Here is an 18,077-nt window from a genome sequence, read left to right on the forward strand (position 1 = left end):
TCCTGGGGTTGTTACTGATTCTGACAGGAGGTCAAGGGCAGCCACTGCACACTTGGTCCCACCCAAGCGTGATCACAGCCCCCATGGTGGCATCAGGAGCAGGCTCAGGTGCTGTCATCAAACCCATTTCACAGAAAGATACTTCTCTTAAATTGGTCACCACCAGGTGGATCAAACCCACTCCTTTATTAGTGACTCTGCCTATGGCTTCCACAGCCAAACTCCTAGGGCCCTGGCAAGAGCACCCTTCCCATTGCCTTCTTACACCCTGGTAGACCCCATGCGGGGGGGGGGGGGGAAGCAAGTCAGATCATGGTCCCCTGACGCCTCTCTTTCCTTGACCCCTTTAGGACATGCTGGTTCATCCATCCCCCTGGGTTCAAGCCCCAGCAGCTCCGGCTTATGTCCTTAGCAGGTTGCAGCAGCTGTCAGTGGCTGGGATGTTGTGTCCCCAACTCAATTTGAAGATTTTGGGGGCTGCCCCTCTGTCTTCTTTGTCCTCTCCCCTCTCCAAGCCTGGACAGCACACTGTCTTCAAGAGCAGGCTGCCATCCCTGGCTTTCCTCCTGGGTGGCCTCAGGTTCCAGTTCAAGGGCAGAGGGGACCTGCAAAGTCCATCCTGCCTCCACCCAACCCTGAGAGAGAGACCATGTGGGCTGGGGAATGGAAGCCAGCCCTTGGCTTAGAGAAGGAATGTGGATGGACACTTGCCACCTGCTGCTCCCTGGAGGCCAGGGAGACAAGCGCTGGTGATGGAGGAGACAGACACGGGTGGGAGTTCCTCTGAGTACAGCCCCCCAGGAAACCAGATCACAGTCTCTGGGTGGGGAGGGCTCTGTATCTCCCTCCCACTCTTACCCAAGCAGACCCAAATCGCCTGCATAGTGCCCCTGGGCAAGGCCTGGGCTGGCTGACCCCCTTGCAAGATACAGTCCTATTCCTTGCCCCCCCACCCCAGAAAGGCCTGGCACATGACACCATGACCCCAAGTTGCTGGGACATTGTGGTGCAATGTATGCATTCACTGAGGTCCTCAGTGAGGACAATGTGGGGAGAGACTTGGTCTAATTGTCTACCTACTTACCCCCTTAAATCAGGCCCCTACTCCCAGTGTCGGGGATTCCATCTATTTGGCATGTTGATATGTGAGGGGTGGCTGAAAGGGAGTTTGAAAACAACAGACGTCAGAGAAAAGTGCCTAATGTGCTAACCTGGCAGCAGAGGTTGTGCCCAGAAGTGCCAGGAAAGAGGTGACCCCTGAAAGCCCCACAGCCACCCTGTGGGGCCCACTCCCATTTCTCAGCTCACCCCAGCATCCCAGGATGAATGGAGATCCAAACAGCAGTTGGGAATGTGGGGACCAGTGTAACGTGTGCGGGCTCACACAGCCAGGGGAGAAGAAGTGCCCCGGCCCCTCCAAAGCTGTTCCAGCCACCGCGTCTCAAGACCAGCCTCATCTGACCAGGGATCCATTCACAGCATTTATTGAGCGCTGACTGGGTGCTCCATGTTGGGGAGAGGGCACGGGTGTCCCTGGACCACCTCCTTCCTCACAGGACTCTTTTGGCAGCGATTCCAGATCCTGCTCCCTCTCTCAAGGCCCCAGGCTGGGAGAAAGGTTCAGAGGAGGGTCCTCGCCACATGCATCTCGGAAATCCAGCATTCAAGGAGTCAGGGTCCCCAGGCCAGGCGAAGGCAGCATCTCCGATGTCCTCCCCGTGCCTGCCTCCTAGACGGAAGTGGAGGGGCAGCAAGAAGAGGGCGAAGATCCAGAGAACTTCCCGGCACCTTTGGAACCTGGGTTTTAAAAGCGGAGCGGAGTGGGGGCAGGGGGCGAGGAGAAAAATAGTAATAGGCGGGGATTCTTATTGCCAAAGTACCAACCAGTTCACCCTGCAGGGCTGCCGTGGCTCTGGCGCCACCCGGAGGCTGCTTGTGGTCATAGCACTCAAGGCACATTCTTGGTCCGGGGCAAACCCCAGGTGAGACTTAGAACCTGACCGAAAGTACAAAAACTCCAACTCCGGCCTGCAGTGCTGCCCCCTCGTGGCCACAGGGCTCCTGGAACCCCGAATTTGTGATACCTAGAGTGTTACCACTCAGGCCTGCCTCAGGCAGCCCTCCCTCACCTTTTCACTCCATATACCCTGGGAGGTGAATTTTCCTGCTCTCTCAGAATTAAGGAGAAAAAGAATTTTGATGCCATCCTCTCTATGTGTATCCTCAGTTTCCTGCGTCTCCAAGTGGGACGTCACCTACCCTCACAGGGATACTGTCTTCTGGAGGCAGTCTCTCACTCTTAACAAATATTCACTTCGCAGCTGCGGGGGGTGGGGGGATTGGAGAGTGCGGGGGTGGGTAGGGTGGGAGCTCACAATCTGTTGGGGAGGCGGTACCCACACACAGTACCCAAACAGACAGCAATACAGCCCCCATCAGACCCCCCTCCTCTGTTTGCTGACTGCCCCATAAGGCCCCTAAAATGGATTTGTTCTTTAAGACCCCACAGGAACCGAGGTCTTTTTCGTCTATAATGATAACTGCTGCCATTTAAGCCCAACTATTCAAAGCCTGCATGGTCTGTGGCCTAGAAGCACAGCCAGTTCATATGGAGCTGGTTAGAAATGCAGGTACTCAGGCTTTACCCAAACCAAACCTGCAGAATCAAAACCCACATCTGATGAGTAAGATCAGTGTGGCCTCACATGGTGGGCCATGCAGGTGAGCAGAGCATGTTTAGACCCGAGGGACGCTCCAGCTACAGATCTCTCCTAAGCTGCACCCCCAAATACTCTCCTGGGCTGCTCCCCACACAGCAAACTCATGGGGCTACCCTCCAATCTGACATTTCCCTGAGTGCTGGGCCATTCCCTCCAATCTACCTGGGACACCTCTGCCTGGAGAATCAGCCTCTTCCAACACTCTCAGATCCATTGTCATGGTCTAACACACTCTTGCCTCTTCTGTGGCTCTCTAGTGCTCAAGTTCAAATTCTTTAAAATGACCTACAAGGCCCTATAGGCCCCTTGGCTGTCCCAAAATCTCTGACATCTCCAATATACAAGCACACACACTTCATCCCCAAGTTCCAGAATAAGCCCCAACGCCTGGGCCATATTTCCAACTTCCCACCAAACTGAATTAGGCTTCCTAAAGTCACTTCCTCTAGGAAGCCCTCCTGAACCCCCTCATCTGGATCACGTATTTTCTCTGGACTTCCCTATTCAGCGCCACCACCCTGTGTTTTAATTGCTTCTTTTCATCTACCTTGTCCACCACTGGCCCAGGCCAGCACTTTGCACAGAACGGCACACAAACTATTGGCATGTGAGTAACAAAATAAGGAAGCTGGGTAGGGTTCAGAGAGTCTGAGCAACTCCTCTCAGGCCCCACAGCTCCTCAGTGCCAAGCAGTGTCAAACCCTGCTGTACTTGTCCCCAGACCCCATCGCTGGCTAGTCCCTATGGCTTCCCTTCCAGGTCACCTGTGCCTGGAAAAGGATGGCATTTTCCCCAAGGGCCCAAAAAGGGAGAATTTCTTGCCCAAGACCCCAAAGTCAAGCCCCAGTTTACCCACATTGTTAAATACTTCTAGAATACTGTTCTAAGGTTTCTACACAGACTTTCTCCCTCCAACCCTGTGAAGTAGGAACTTGGGTTAATTTCACTTAAAGGAAGAAGGCCCCCCCTCCACAGCAAATTTCCCCAGCCACCTGCACTGGCTCCTGCTTCTGCTGCTGCTCCTCCTCGGCGGTGACCAGAATCCTGTGTCCTCGCTTTGTCAGGCCGGGTCAACTTCTTGCCTGCGGAGTTGCGGGTGATGTAGCTGTAGACAGAGGTGTAGCCTTGGCCGGTGAGTGGGCAGAAGCGGCGGGTGTGGGCACGGTCTCGAGTGGCACCGCACTGGGGGCACACATAATCTCGAAGGATGGGGCACAGCACCCGACCTGCCTCGTCCTTGAGCATGTGGGACTGGTAGATGGCTCGGGACTCGCCGTTGTGTTTACAGAAAGAGCACAGGCGTTCCGGAGCTGGTGAGGATCCTGGGCTGGACCTCTGATCCGCCGGTGCTGGCACTGGTTCTGGCTGGGAGTCCAGCCTGGTCTCAGGCTCTTGTTCCCCACGCAGAGCCCCCACCAGATGTGCTAAACCCAGGTAATCTGTCCACAGGTTGAAGGTCCCCATGGCTGGGTACCGTGTGCCAGGCAGAGGGGCAGAGAGAGAAGAAACCCTGCCTGCGCCCAGCTTGTCCTTCTCTCCTTCCTCCCTGCCCCTCCCTTTCCCCCTCTGGAGCCTAGGAGTCTGGGCTGTCAGTTCCCTCCTTATACCTCCAAGGGGTTGTGGAGGGGGAGGAACAGGCTGTGGGAGATTTCTTATTGTCACAGGGGGGCTTGCTGCCCTTCCTGTAAATGCACCTGCCAAAGAGATGTATGGTCACTGAGTGGGGAAAGGGGGAATGACAGGACACAATCTGCAAGGAGCACCTGCAACTTGGAGCCACACACCCCACCCAGGGGGCACTGGAAGGGCTACCCCCCACCCCTCATTGGAGGAGGCCTGCCACCCTGCCCCACAGGATTTTGGGGATGGTGGAAGACCCACCCTCAAGACAGGCATTGATGTGACCTGTAACTTAGTAACTGCTTCCTTCCTTCCCTTGGGCTGGGGGAAGGGCCAGGTGCCCCTGGGCCTTTTGGGGAGAATGGGAGCTGCTGATTCTCCAGACAGCCCTGGAAGGGGGATGGTACCTGGCTCACGGGACCAAGGCCCCCAGCTCTGGTCTCCCTCAGGGCGCTTTCACACCCATTGTCTCAATTCCCCACTTAATGGATGAACAAACTGAGGTATGAAGCCACCTGCCTGTAGGGCTATTCACAAAGACTTAACACAAAAGCTTGCCTTCCCCACCCAGTTACTGAATCCCCCAAAGCTAGGTGCTGGTGAGGCAGCCTGTTATGCCCCTGGGGTGGTAAGGTGAGACGGGGAGTTTGGGGAGAGCAGAGGCACAGGTTGGACTAATGAGCGGACACTCCCAACACTCACCAGAGCCTTGATCCTCCTTCCCTCAAATGAGACCTCTGTCTCAGGAGGGTGGAGTGTGCCCAGGAGTCACCCAGGTAGGGCACAGACATGCAGGTGGCAGGATCAGCCAGCACCAAGATGCTAGATGGGTAATGGAGGGTCCGTGCAAGGAGGGTGAGAAAGTTGAGCCCAGGACTTGGACACAGAGAAGGGGGGCTACACTGCCTACCGACCCCATCCACCCCTTTCATGTATTCATTCATTCAAGAAACACTTATGGATCCTCGGGAGCAGAGCTCATCACTCCCTTTTAGAAAGGTTTTTCAGCTGCCTAGCCTCCCCAACCCTCCAGGTTTTCTTCCCCAAATCCAGCTGTGTCCACCAGGATCCCAGACACCAGCCCTCCTCAAGCGGTGAGAGGCTGGGGTCAGGGTGAGGTACAGGCTGAGAAATTTGGGGAGAACCCATGGTGGGTCTTGTCCCCCAGCCCACTCCCCTCAGGCTGTGTGCGACCCAGCCACAGTGACATTCATCCCTCGGTGAGTCTGGTCTCTGTTGTCACAACCCACCGACAAAAATGAATGTTGATTGTGACCTTCGCTGTGGCCTAAAGGAGGGGATGTGCTCAGGTAGGACCGGGACCCCCATATCTGTATATCTGGAAAGTGGGGGGTCGCAATGGGTGGACGGCAGTTCCAGGCCTCGGGGTCCACTCAACGGTCGATGGTTTGCCTGAGCTGCCCAAACTCACCGACAGGTTGAATGTTCCCCCAAGCCCTTGGCAACTTCTTGGGGGTGGGGGAGGGTGAAGAGCAGGGAGCCGGAGAGGTGAGGGAGGGAGGGCAGGAGAGAGGGACCTACTGACTCATTAAGTCAGCAAACAGTAGGTGTCCGCTGTGTGCTCCAGGACCTGGAAAAGCACAAAGTTAATACAAATAGTTGTGACAGCGGGTATTTACCTGGCCTTCGTTAACTGGATGTAGCAACACTGGGCGCTGGGTTTTACTCAAATCACCCTCAGAAGGGGCCTGGAGGATGCAAATATAGCCCATTTGTCAGTTTGGGAGACTGAGGCCAGAAGGCACCACTTCAAGGGGCCCCCAGATGTGTCTGGCTGCCTGTTGTTCTGAGTTGGAGGGGAGGGGGGCATCATGCAACAGAGATATAAACAAGTCATTTTAATACAATGTATACCTTCTGTGAGCCTCCCCGTGTTCCTGGGCAGGATTGCTTATGAATCACAACCCCTTGAGTCCATCTGAATCTACATGTTGCAAATTCAGGACCCACACTGGGGCCGCTGCCAGGCCCACCCATAGGTCCACTCGCCACTGGACAAGGGAGAAGCGAGAGGACCTCAGGAGACACCCGCTGCCCTCCTGCGGGTTCTCAGGCATTTGAACTCAGGCCCTTGGTGATGTAAGAGTGCAAAGTCGCTCACCCTCAGACCTCAAAACAGATTGCTGGCAAATAGCCGCTGCCCCCCCCCCCCATTTCCTCCAGGGACAGGCCTCCAGTCCCTCCCTCCAGGGGCCTCGCAGAGTTGGATGACCGCCCCCCTCGGTGCCTTCCACCTGGGTTTACGGACTCCAAGGACGACCTGGAAAGGGTCCTTCAAATTTCCAGTCCCCTCCCATTTCACTCGAGGGAATATGGAACCCCAGAGGAACCCCTTAGCGTAACCCTAAGGTGAATCAGGGGCCGCAAGTGTGCTAAGCTTGAATAAAGCCTAAAATGTCATTGGCGTAGTCAGCCAGAGCCAGCACGCCCTCCAAACCCCTCCCCCGAGACCCCACACAGATTCTGCCCTAGGACACCCGCCGCTCTAAAGTCATCAACCTTGGCCCCTCCCCAAGACCCGTCCCCTTAAAGCCCACCCACTTATTGCCAGTTCCTAGGATCCTCCCTCTAAAGCCCGCCCATATAGATTCCCATGGAGCCCGCCCACAAACTCAGCGCCCATAAAATCTGTCCCCTAAGTCGCTCCTCAAAGAGCCCAGCTCCCCTAAAGGCCTCTTCCCAGGCCCGTGAGCCTAAGCCTTGTGGCACCCCACATTTGCCAGCCCTAGGAGCGACCAAGGTCACAGAGCCCCTCCCCTTAGGACCCACCTCTAGAACCCGCCTGCCTAGTCTCCCACACACCGCGTCTCTACGGACACCTAAGGCCATCCCCTCCGAGCCCAATACCTTGAAGGTCCGCCCCGACAGGACCTGCCCCCAGACCAGAGCCCCCTGAAGCCCGACCCCCGCAAGACTCGCCCCATTAAATTTTCCCAACTCCTGAAGTCCCTTCCCCAAAGCCCAGCCTCTCGTCCCCGGGCCGGGGTCCAGTCACATTCCCACCCCTGTTGGGAGCTCCAGGTGGGCGCTCTCCCCCGTGGCCCATCCACCCGGCCAGCAGGGCCCCATTCGGCCTCAGGAGTGGGCGGCCGGCGGTGGGAGCCCCTCTCCTTTACCCGCTACAGGCATCCGAGTTCTTCCGAGGAAGAATGCCTGCTTTGGGGATGGTGGTCCCGGCAGAGAGAATGCCTGGAACTCGGGGAAGGATTGGCTTGGGAGGGCAGAGGTCGTAATAATAACTTGTTACATATATTGTTAGAATATCCATTTTATCGATGAGGAAGGTGATGCTCTGAGAGTGGTTTACAACTCTCCGAGGTTCCTCAAAATCTTTGTTCTTGATGACTATGAAGCTAGAACGCGAGGTCACCAAGTCCGAGGCACTCTGACCCCATCCCTTTTCCTGTGCCTTGTCTCCGCCAGCTTTCCTGAGGGTACGGATTTTGAACTATCTAGGAGGGAGGTCCCTGCAAGTGGTCTCCCCAAAACCACGAAGGATGGGCTGGTCGGAGCAACCAGGAAGGCTAGGTTGGGTGGGCGGGCGGGGCCTGGGCTGAGAGGCGGGGCGGAAGGGATGAGCCCCGCCCCATCCCGGGGGGAGGGGTTATCTGGGGCCGGCCCGGGGTCAGTCTCCCTTTGTCTGCGGTGGCCTGCGTCGGATTCCCGCCCTTGCCCTCGGTATCTGTCTGAGTCTGCCTGTCTGGGTCTGACTGTTCCCCCCTCGCCGGCCTGTATTTGTCTGGGTCTCCCGCCCTGCGAGTGCTTGTCGCTGGCTGTCTGGATCCTCCTGTGGTTGTCTGGCCCTTTACGCCTGATCTGTCTGTCGGCCTGCTCCCTCAACGTCTGCGTCTCACTGTCCAGACTTGGACCTTGCGGGGTGTGGAGCTGGATCTTCGTCCCGCCAAGTGTCCTGAGGCCTTCTGGAGGGCCTTTTGGGATTCCATCTGACTTTGAAGCCGAGCAGGGTGTGTGGAGCTGTCTCCTCCCACTCCCAACCATGGGCCCTGATGCAAGGCAGGGGTGTCCTTCAGGGCCAATTTGACCCTCATTCCTCTTCCTGGGACCCCGCCCCTGACACACCCAGGCTGGGAGGGTTTGTCTGGGCAGGGGGCTGGGAATGAGTGGAGTGAGGGGAGCCTTCTAGAAGCCACACTAGCCCAGGGCCCACCCTCACCCCACCCCTACCCTGAGCTTCAGGAAGGCAAAGCAGCTGGTGCAGGTCTAGGTGTCAGGGTCAGAGGTGAGAGAGTGATGGATGGATGCAGATCTGCTATCAAGTTGAAGAAGGGGGAGTGTGTGGGGCAGGGTATCTGGCAGCCTATGTGCATCTCTATATGTATGTCCATGCATGTGTTCCTGCATGTGTGTCTCAGTGTGCATATGTCCTTGTTTGTATGCCTGAACCTGTGGAGAACATGGGGAAGGAAATGGTCAGGGTCTGGTGGACAAAGAGCTCATTATGTGAGTATAGTAACAGCATACACAGGGGTCCCCAAGTGGGGTCCTGTTGATGGCCCAGACTGACTAGACTGGTGGGCAGGGGGTTCCTCATTTCCCCCATACCTTCGTGGCCTCTTAGGCTCCCACTCTGCCCTCCCCATGCCAGTTCCTGGTTTCCCCTGGCTAAGCGGATCTTTCATGCAGGGTCTTAAGATAAGGGGCTCGTCTGTCCCACCCAGACCTGGGTGAGGGGCAGAAGGCCAGGAGGCCCACTTCCTTACCAAGCCCACCAGAGCTGAGGTAGACAAGAAGGCTCTGGCTTATCTGGGGTTAGAGTTGGGGACTGTAAAGGGACCTGGGACCCACTGAGGGGAAATTTAGACACTTCCTGTGGCTTAGGGTGCCAGGTGACCCTGGGTCTAGGTCAGGGTTGGCTGTCTGAAAATAGGCAGCAGCTGCCTATGGGCCTGTTACTTGGGAGCTGCAGTGGGCTTGGAGTAGCTGGGACTAATAGCGGGTGGGCTATTTTGGAGGTCTGTGGGTGTCTGTAAATCCAGGTGGGTGTGTATAATAGTGGGCAGCTATCTCTATGCCAGTTGTGTATATATGTCAGCACCTGTGTTGGTACTTCTGTGGACTTCTGTTTGTGTGTGGATGTCGGTGTGACTGTGGGTGTGTGTCAGGCTAATTGTGGGTAATTGCAGACCAATGTGTGAGGCAGTGTATGTGGGTATCTGGAGTACGTCAGTGTCACTGAGGGTGACTGTCGTCTGTGTGTCATTCAATTGTGGGCCCCCATCGCCCTTACTAAAAATGTCAGCTCCAAAAGGGTAGGGATTTTGATCTCTTTTATCTCCAGTGCTAGATTGGTACCTAGTACATAACATGCTCAACAAACAAGTCTCAATAAGCAAGTATTGGATCAACGGCCATCCAGGTGACTGGATTTCTGAGTGTCCCTGTGTCATTTTCCCTGTGGATCTGTGTGTGCTGTTGTGTGTCTGTGTGTCAGTATTATTGCTAGGGTAGGGGACTATTGGAGTAGATACTATTAGAATGTTCATATATGTTTGTGGGTGACAGTGTCATAATGAGTGTCTGGGAGGATCAGTTTTACCATATGCAACAGTGTGTCAGCATGTGAAGCTGTGTTACATGTGTGTCTCAAGATCACTCTGACCTGATGTCGGAATCTGTACTGGCCTTGTACCATCTGTGTATTTGTGTGTCAGGTTGCCTGGATGCCTCTGGATGGCTGTGGATGGCTGTGGATGGCTGTGGATGTGTCCTTGCTTAGGCAGGCACATGCATGTGTATTGTGTGTGTCTCTCAACTTGTGTCAGGGTGTTTAAAATATCTGTTGCTGTCACAGTTATCCTGGGTACCCATATGTGACAGTGTGCATCTGAGTATCTGTGTGTGGTAGAGAACTATGTGTCAGTGTTCTATACACGGCTGTGTCTATGCCATGGCCACTGTCAGTGGTGGCTGCATTTTTCTGTGTGTCATTGTTTTCATGGGATGTCCCCATCATTGTGGGTGATGTGTGTGCCCACGTGGCAGTGCTGTTGTGGGTGATGTGTGTATGTATGTGTGTATCAGTATTCCTGCAGGTGATTTGAGTAATGGGGATGCTGTATGTTTATGTAGTGTGTGAATTTGGGGCTGTCCATCAGCAATTTGTGGCTCTGAAAATGCATCCGTGAGCAGTACAGGGCAGTGGGACATCGGTGGGGTGGGAAAAGAGACAAGGGATTGAGTGTAGTGAGGTGTGTGGGGTACTTCACAGCTCCCATCAGTCCATGAGAGGTCTTCTCCATCCCTTCCATCCCCCGCATACCTTCTAGGGCAGTTTCCTGTGAAAGGCTCCCTGTTGCTTTAAAAGGACTCCCAAGCAGTGGGATTCGGGGCCATTTTCCCTTTTTATGGCCAGTTTTGGAGGGCGTGTTCCTGTTAGCAAACCTTGGCCCCAGTAAATACCCTGCAGCCGCCTCCGGTAATGACAGGCCGGCCGGGAGCACGAGGAGGGCGCCGCTGCAGCCCCGGACCCGCGGCCGCAGCCAGGCCCAAGCGGGGCCGCCGCGGGGATCTGTCTCTGCAGGGCCCGCGCAAGCCCGCGCGCCCATGAACTTGGCCGGGACGCCCTCCCGGACGCGCGCGCCGGGCCGGAGCCTCTATCAGCCCGTCATTTCCGAGATCCCCACCAGCTCTGGCCCCCCCAAGAACAAAGGTTGCCGCCGCCCTGTCCCGGGGCCTCTCCGCCGTCAGGTGTCAGGCGGCCCAGGGTCCTTACCCTACCCCTCCGCCAGCATGCGTCCCCGCCCCTCGGGGGCAGTTTGGCCCGCCCTCCCCCTTTGGGTGACCCCGGTTCGGGGTCTTGAGAGCCTCTTTCCTTGGGGAAGGTCTGGTCCTCCCCGAGCCCGTGCTCCCGAAAGGCGAGACGCAGAGATGCCGCCGGAGCCTCCCCGCCCCCCTTCCCCAGCCGCTGCAACAATGGAGGGCCGGGCCGAAGAGGCCGAGGCCCCCGCCCCCGGGCCGGCAGCAGGTGCGCGAGGGGGCTGCAGCCAGGTCTCACCGCCGCCCCGCCCCGTCGCACCCCTCACCAGCTGGCGGCCCCCGGCCCACCCGGTGCCCGCGCTCACCGCGTTTTGGGTCGCTGCCGCGTGTCCCCTCTTGTTTCCAAAACCTGCCCGGAAAAGCCCCCGAGCCAAGGCTCAGGCACGGGAAATTGCATTTCGGCGGCTACGGGGATGGGCTGGGGCTCCCCAGGACGCGGACAGGGGGAAGAATCGAGGACCTCCGGCGCCGGCTCGAACCCGGGGCCACCGCCTCCCGCCAGCCCGCCAGCCAGTCTGTCTCGGTGACGTGCCCGCGCTCCCCGCCGCCGCCGCCGCCGCCGCCCCCGCCCTCCTCACCGCGGCGTGCCCGGCGGTGGGTCCACCAGCCGTGGCCATGTGCGCCCCGAGACTTCCCTCCGGGCGCACCGGGACTCACGCGGGGATGCCCACGAGGTGCCAGGACGAAGCTCCACGGGGGGCCCCCCCGGGGACATGGGAGCGCGAACGGGTACAGGCAGGGACTGGGACGCACACAGGCCTCTAAAGTGAATGGGGAGCGCACGCGGACAAAGGCACGCGGACCACAAATATAGGGAAGGGCGTGCAAGGGGCTGTGAGACGCACACTCACAGGAGGGCGTGGCGGGACAAGCAGGGGCACTTAGGCACTGATTACACGGGAATGTCCATAAAACCGAGCTTCACTCATAGGGACATACACATACAAGAAACAGACACTACATCCAAGGGGCAGGAGGAAGGGCCTCAGAGAGGAACCCATGGACACACACAGAAATACTGACACACTCATACACAGACTCACAGGAATGGCCATAGAACACATAGACACTTACGGGCATATGCAACACACACAAGATACACAGACACACAGGGATACACATAGAATACACATACCTCCCCACCCACCAGGTACACAGTTGTGGTAACACCTGGACACAATACCCCAGCATACATGGATATATACATAGACACAACATATAGATCTCTACATAGAACAGGAACACACCCATACAGACATGCTAGGCACATACAGGTGCACATACAGACATACAAAGTTCATAGACACAGATATGCACAATCACTCATGTACAAAGGGCAGAGGTACCTGGAATTCAAAAAACGAATACCCATAACCCTCAAAACCCCAGGTCCACAGGGGTCTTTAGCAACACACACAAAATACAAGGACTGTTGGGGACGTGTGTACCTGGGACCATCTGGCACAGGCACACGCTGGCCAAGTTCACAGGCCAAACACAGGAGGTACACTATGAAGTCGTACCTGGGTAGGTACTCCCTTGATCAATCAGAGATGCTTACACAGAGCCCTCATATTCACCCACACACGGTACACAGAACGCAGAGAAGGGATCCTTCACTGGCAAACACTCCTCAGGGATCCACACACAGAGTCTCCCATATACTCCCCAACACACACACACACAACAGCCCCAGCCTGCACCACCAGCTGGTGAGGGGAGGTCACTTCAGGGCAGACCATGGTGCCAGGCAGGGCCTCCCATTGGCTAGGGCTGAGCTGGATTTCTCATTCTGTTCATCTCCCATCCCCATCTGAGAGGGAATCAGAGAAGCTTTTGGGCCCTCCTCTCCTAAGCCCAGGCTATACTTTGTGGGGGCATGGCCAGGTGGAACTTGACCATGCCCTTCCCCTTCTATCCCCTCACCAGAGTCCTGCCTCAGTTTCTCCTTGGCAAGTCCCCTTTCCCTATACCCTGCCCCCCTTCCTCCAGGTCTCAGCCCAGAAAGCCAGCTGGCCCAGGAGGATGATGTCCCCAGGACCTCCAGACTGGGATCCAGCTCTACTCTGTACCTAACAACCACCCCCAAATAGAGTATAATTTCCTGGGGGTAGCTGCAAGGAAGAGGATGGGAGTAAATAGTAATTGGGCCTCCTTGAGATGGGTTAGGTTTATTGTTGTCCCTTCTGTGCCCTCCCCTTTCAAAATGAAAAGGGGAAGGGGGATGTCTGGAATATATTAAATTCATTCATTCATTCATTCATTCCCAATCATCTCCACTCTTCCCAGCAGGCCAATGAAATGAATACTGTCCTTTTTGCAGATGGACAAGTGAGGTCCAGAGGGGCTGCCCTTGCCCAAAGTGGCAGAGCCTGGAAGCAGCAGAGCTGGGATTCTGTGCGAGGTCTTCCCCCATCTTCGCTCTAGGATGGGCCTGAAAAAGCACTCAGGCCGGCTCTCCTGCCCGCTGAGCTTCCCATGGACACCAGCAGGGGGCAGCAGACTCCAAAGCCATCCCCACTGTTGTGGCGAACTGGCTCTCCGCTGCCTCTTTCTACCCGGACTACCTCACCAACCCAGAAGTTGAGGATTGTGACTGGAGCCCCCAGGATGGAAACTTCACGGCCCAAATGCATAGGAAGGAGCTCTTTTTTAAATAGAACTTCCTAGAACTGATGTTCCCACAAATGCCTCAGGTTCATTTTTTAAAAAATTTATTTATTAATTTGAGAGACAAATCGATTTGTTGTTCCACTTATTTATGCACTCATTGTTTGATTCTTGTTTGTGCTCTGACTGGGGATTGAACCTACAACCTTGGCATATCAGGATGATGCTCTAAGCAACTGAACTATCCAGCCACAGCCCTGGCTACGACAGTGAACCCTCTTAATGTCTAGCTCTACTCCTCCTTGGTTGCAACACATTGGTTGGGTGGGCAGCCTCTGTATTCCTGAACTGGGTCAGAACAGGAGAGAGAATTTCTGGGGCCTGCCTAGCCCAGTGGTCAGTCCTCCCAACCCCAGAGTCCTCTGAATGTTCCCCCTGAGCCCAGCACAGGATGGGAAGGGCAGTGGGGAAGCCCCAGTGCCCCAGCAGCCAGGTTCCTTTGGGCGTGGGAACTGCTTGCCCCAGCCCCCAGTTCCTGGGGCCCCTGCCAGTGCTGACTCATAGGGGACCCGCTGCTGTGACTCAGCAGCGACTCTTCTTGAACCTCTCCCCTAGAGAGTCCCAGCCCATGTCACCTCCAGTCCCCTCGGGAGTCTCCTCAGGGACCCAGATGGCAGCTGTTAGCCGGGTGGATGTGTGAACCAAAAGACCCTTCTCAGCTCTGTCAATTCAGAGAGAGCCTCAGTCCCCAACAGCCCCCAAGGGTGTGACCATGGATGCGGGTCATGGGGCCTGTGTGTGCGCAGATGTGTTTGTAGTTTGCACACCCAGAGAAACCTCAAGAAGGCAAGGCCCAGACTGTGAGGGCACCTTCCTCTGCACTCTACTGGAATCTGGGAGGGACACTCCAAGCCCATATGAGGCCCTGGGCTGACAGCTCATTCCCTCATCCACAAACCAGCTTCTGCAGCCATCTTTCCATCTCTTGAAATAGCAGCTCCAGCTTTCCAAACCTTTCTTAACAAATGCGATCCATTAACAAATTCAGTTACTGTCTCTCCTAACGAATCTAAAATGTTACCCTCCCTAGGGCCCCCACACAAGTCCAGCCCCTATCATCTTTCTCCTGGACCAGAGCAGTTGTCACCTCCATGTTCTCCAGGCCTCGACCTCACACAGCCTGTTCCACAGTGAAGGGCCCCTGCCAACACCCTAGTCAGGATATGTGCCTCCTCTGCTCGGAACCATCCATAGATCTGATTTTTATCCAGAAGCCCAGGTTCTCCCCACAGCCCTGCACATTCTAACCCATTTGCTTCCTGCCCTCACCCCCTCTCTCCCTCACTCACTCTCTTCCAGACACATGGGCCTCCTCACTGTTCCTCAGACATGCCAGGCACTCAGTCTGATCTCAGGGCCTTTGTACTGGCTGTTCCCTCCATCAGAGACCCTCTTTCCCCAGATACCCACATGGCTGCCTCCCTCACTTGCTTCAAGTCTCTGCTCAAGTATCACCTCCTCAGTGAGAACCCCCCATTTAAAGTTGTACCTCCTTGCTTTATCCTGCTCTATTTTTTCCATTGCCCTATTGCCTTTGACCACACTACATGTTTGACTGCATATCTTGTTTCTTGTCTGTCTCCTCTCACATTTCAGCTCCTCCAGGGCAGGAAGCTTTGTTCTGATCACTATTATGCATGGAGAGCAGAGCCTCAGACAGTATCTGTGGCATCAGTGTATTTATAACTACCATGTTCCTGGCATGCTGGAGAACAAAATAGGCGTGGCACCTGCCGACCACTGTATGATGAGGGGACAGTAGCATAGCTTGCCAAGTGCAGTAGAGAGTATTCAGTGCTGAGAACCAGAAGCACAAGAGAGTACAGGGGAGGCATGAGGCCAGCCTGGAGGATGGGGTGCAATCAGGAAAGGCTTCTGGAAGAGGTAAGGTTAAACAAGGCCTTGACAGCCACTGAGGAATTTCTGTTTAAGTAAGATGGGAATATCTAAAAGGTTTTTCTTTTTAGTCAGGTTTATTGAGGTATAATTTACACAGAGTAAAACTCAGTCTTTATACAGTTCTATGAGTTTTGACAAATGCATACAATTGTGTAACAACTGCCTGAAACACATAATAGCAGAGTCCTTGGGAGGTTTTAAGCAAGAATATGAGGTCACATGCACTGGGCCATGCACACAACAAAGAGGACAAGGTTGGAAGCAGAGGGCAAGTGGGGAGACCAGTGTGGCTGTCCAGATGTGAAGGGTAGGGACCGGGGGGACAGGTGGGAATGAACAGCTTCAGGAAGTAGGGCCAACATGTCTTAGAGATGGATCACATGTCCAGGATGAGGAACCAAGGAGGAAGGGTGAGGGTGTCCTGGGACAGGATGAGTTGGAGGCGCCTGTGGGACACCAGGGAGTACATGTTTAAAGAAAGGGTCATCAGTATGTGATGGCCAAAGCTATGCCTGGGGAGGATACCATATGAGAGACATCTGATAAAAAGACTGAGGAGGAGGAGGGATATCAGGAGAGCAGAGTCCCGAGACCAAGGAGGAAGTAGATAAAGGTGACGGATACTACACAAAGGTTAAAGACAGCATGATTGAGAAAAGTGGTCTGACCTGAAACCTTGGTGTCAGTGGTGGGATCACACAGCCCCTGAGGTGTACGTGGGAGGGAAGGGAACAGGGGCAGTGAGCCCTGTACAGCACTCTCCAAAAGAAGTTTATCATGAACTAGAAATGCCAGCCAGTGCCATGTGTAACATTTAAAAAATTTTTAGAAGCCACATTTTAAAAAGTAAAAAGGAGCACAACTTAGGTTGCTACCTGAATCTTGTCTCCCAAGCTGCAGCTTCTCTTTGCTCAAATAAATGCTTTTCAAAATTTATTTTAATGTAATTTTTTATTTTAGAGAGAGGGGAAGGGAGGGAGAAGGAGAGGGAGAGAAACACCCATGTGAGAGAGAAACATCAATTGGCTGCCTTTTGTATGTGTCCGGACTCGGGAATCAACCTGCAACTGAGGCGTGTGCCTTGACAGGGAGTTGAAGCCATGACCTTTTTCTTTGTGGGATGACGCCCAACCAACTGAGCCACACTGGCGGGGGTTCAGATAAGTGCTTTTTTAAAAAAGTAAAAAGTAACAGGTGAAATAAATGTTAATATTTTATTTACCCCACTGTATCCAAAATAGCTCATTTCAACATGTAATCAAGATAAAAAGTATCAATGGGATATTTTACATTCTTTTAAAAAACATACTTACAACATCTCTCAATTTGGAACAGCCACGTTTTGGGTGCTTGGTAGCCACATGAGAAGTGGCACACTCACTGGAATGTGCAGGTCTAGGCAGCACCTGGTTTTGCTTTTGTATGACTCACCTCACTCACCTCTCCCTAATCCCAGCCCTATTACACCCTGTCTTTATTTTAAAATTTGATGTTTTATTCTATCTGAATTTTTTACATTAATTTCAATTTTCAAAAATATCACACTCAAATATTATTTAATCTGCCCTACAAAAACTTGTACATAAATGTTCACAGCAGCATCATTCATATTAGCCTCAGTGTGGAAACAACCCAAGCGCCCATCAACTGATGAATGGTTTTTTTTTAATGTGGTGCATCCGTGCCATATATTATCCGACATTAAAAAGGAATGAAACAGTGAGACGTGCTACAACATGAGTGAACCTTGAGAAGAGAATGAGGCACTCTGGCTGGTGTGGCTAGGTGGGTTGAACATCCGCCTGCAAACCAAAAGGTCTCTGGTTCGGTTCTAGTCAGGGCACATGCCTGGGTTGTGAGAGGCAACCGATGGATGTATCTCTCTCACATCGATGTTTCTCTCCATCTCCCCCGCCCCCAAAATAAGTAAAATCTTTTAAAAAATCAATAAATTAAAAAAATAATAATAAAAGAAAAGGGAAGGAAGCCAGTCACAAAGCACATTGTGTGGGTCCATTCATACATAGAGACAAAGTAGATTAGGGGTGCCAGGGGCTGGGGGATAGTGGGGAATATGAGGAGTGACCTCCAATGGATACCGGGTTTCTTTCAGGATGATAAAAATGTTTTAAAATTGGTTGTGGTGATGGTTGCACAACTCTGAATATACTAAAAACATTGAATTATATACTTTAAATAGGTCAATTGTATGATATGTAAATTTTATCTCAATAAAGCTGTTATAAAATATTTAATCTTCATTACTGAATGTTTGGTGCCCACTTAAATTTTGTGGCCCAGCTTTACTCTCCTCACCCTAGTCCCTCCATACCAAGCTTAAGAGGGACAGCTAAGGTGGCAAGAAGGCCC

General features: G+C 54.0%; 1 protein-coding gene across 2 annotated transcripts; it reads right to left on the bottom strand.

Moving 5' to 3' along the window:
- Window positions 1-1,468: 1,468 nt before the first annotated feature.
- NANOS3 (nanos C2HC-type zinc finger 3) lies at window positions 1,469-5,765 on the bottom strand. Of its 2 annotated transcripts, none has more exons than XM_090289727.1 (2): window positions 3,713-5,765; window positions 1,469-1,729 (listed from the first exon to the last, which is right to left on the bottom strand). In XM_090289727.1, the coding sequence occupies exons 1-2, from the start codon at window positions 4,182-4,184 to the stop codon at window positions 1,551-1,553; spliced, it is 651 nt and encodes a 216-aa protein (XP_090145853.1). In that variant the 5' UTR covers window positions 4,185-5,765; the 3' UTR covers window positions 1,469-1,550. The 2 variants fall into 2 exon arrangements, with proteins under 2 accessions (XP_090145853.1, XP_090145854.1); XM_090289728.1 differs by having other exon boundaries at window positions 1,661-1,797.
- Window positions 5,766-18,077: the final 12,312 nt, after the last annotated feature.

The sequence above is a fragment of the Furipterus horrens genome, unplaced genomic scaffold (assembly GCF_987537825.1).
Source record: "Furipterus horrens unplaced genomic scaffold, mFurHor1.1.pri manual_scaffold_10, whole genome shotgun sequence".
Classification (NCBI taxonomy): domain Eukaryota; kingdom Metazoa; phylum Chordata; class Mammalia; order Chiroptera; family Furipteridae; genus Furipterus; species Furipterus horrens.

Coding starts and splice junctions, on each gene's coding strand:
- NANOS3 (XM_090289727.1), bottom strand. CDS start 4,184: ATGGGGACCTTCAACCTGTGGACAGATTACCTGGGTTTAGCACATCTG. Junction 1,730..3,712: donor AGAAGCAGGAGCCAGTGCAG/GTGGCTGGGGAA, acceptor ACTTCCGTCTAG/GAGGCAGGCACGGGGAGGAC.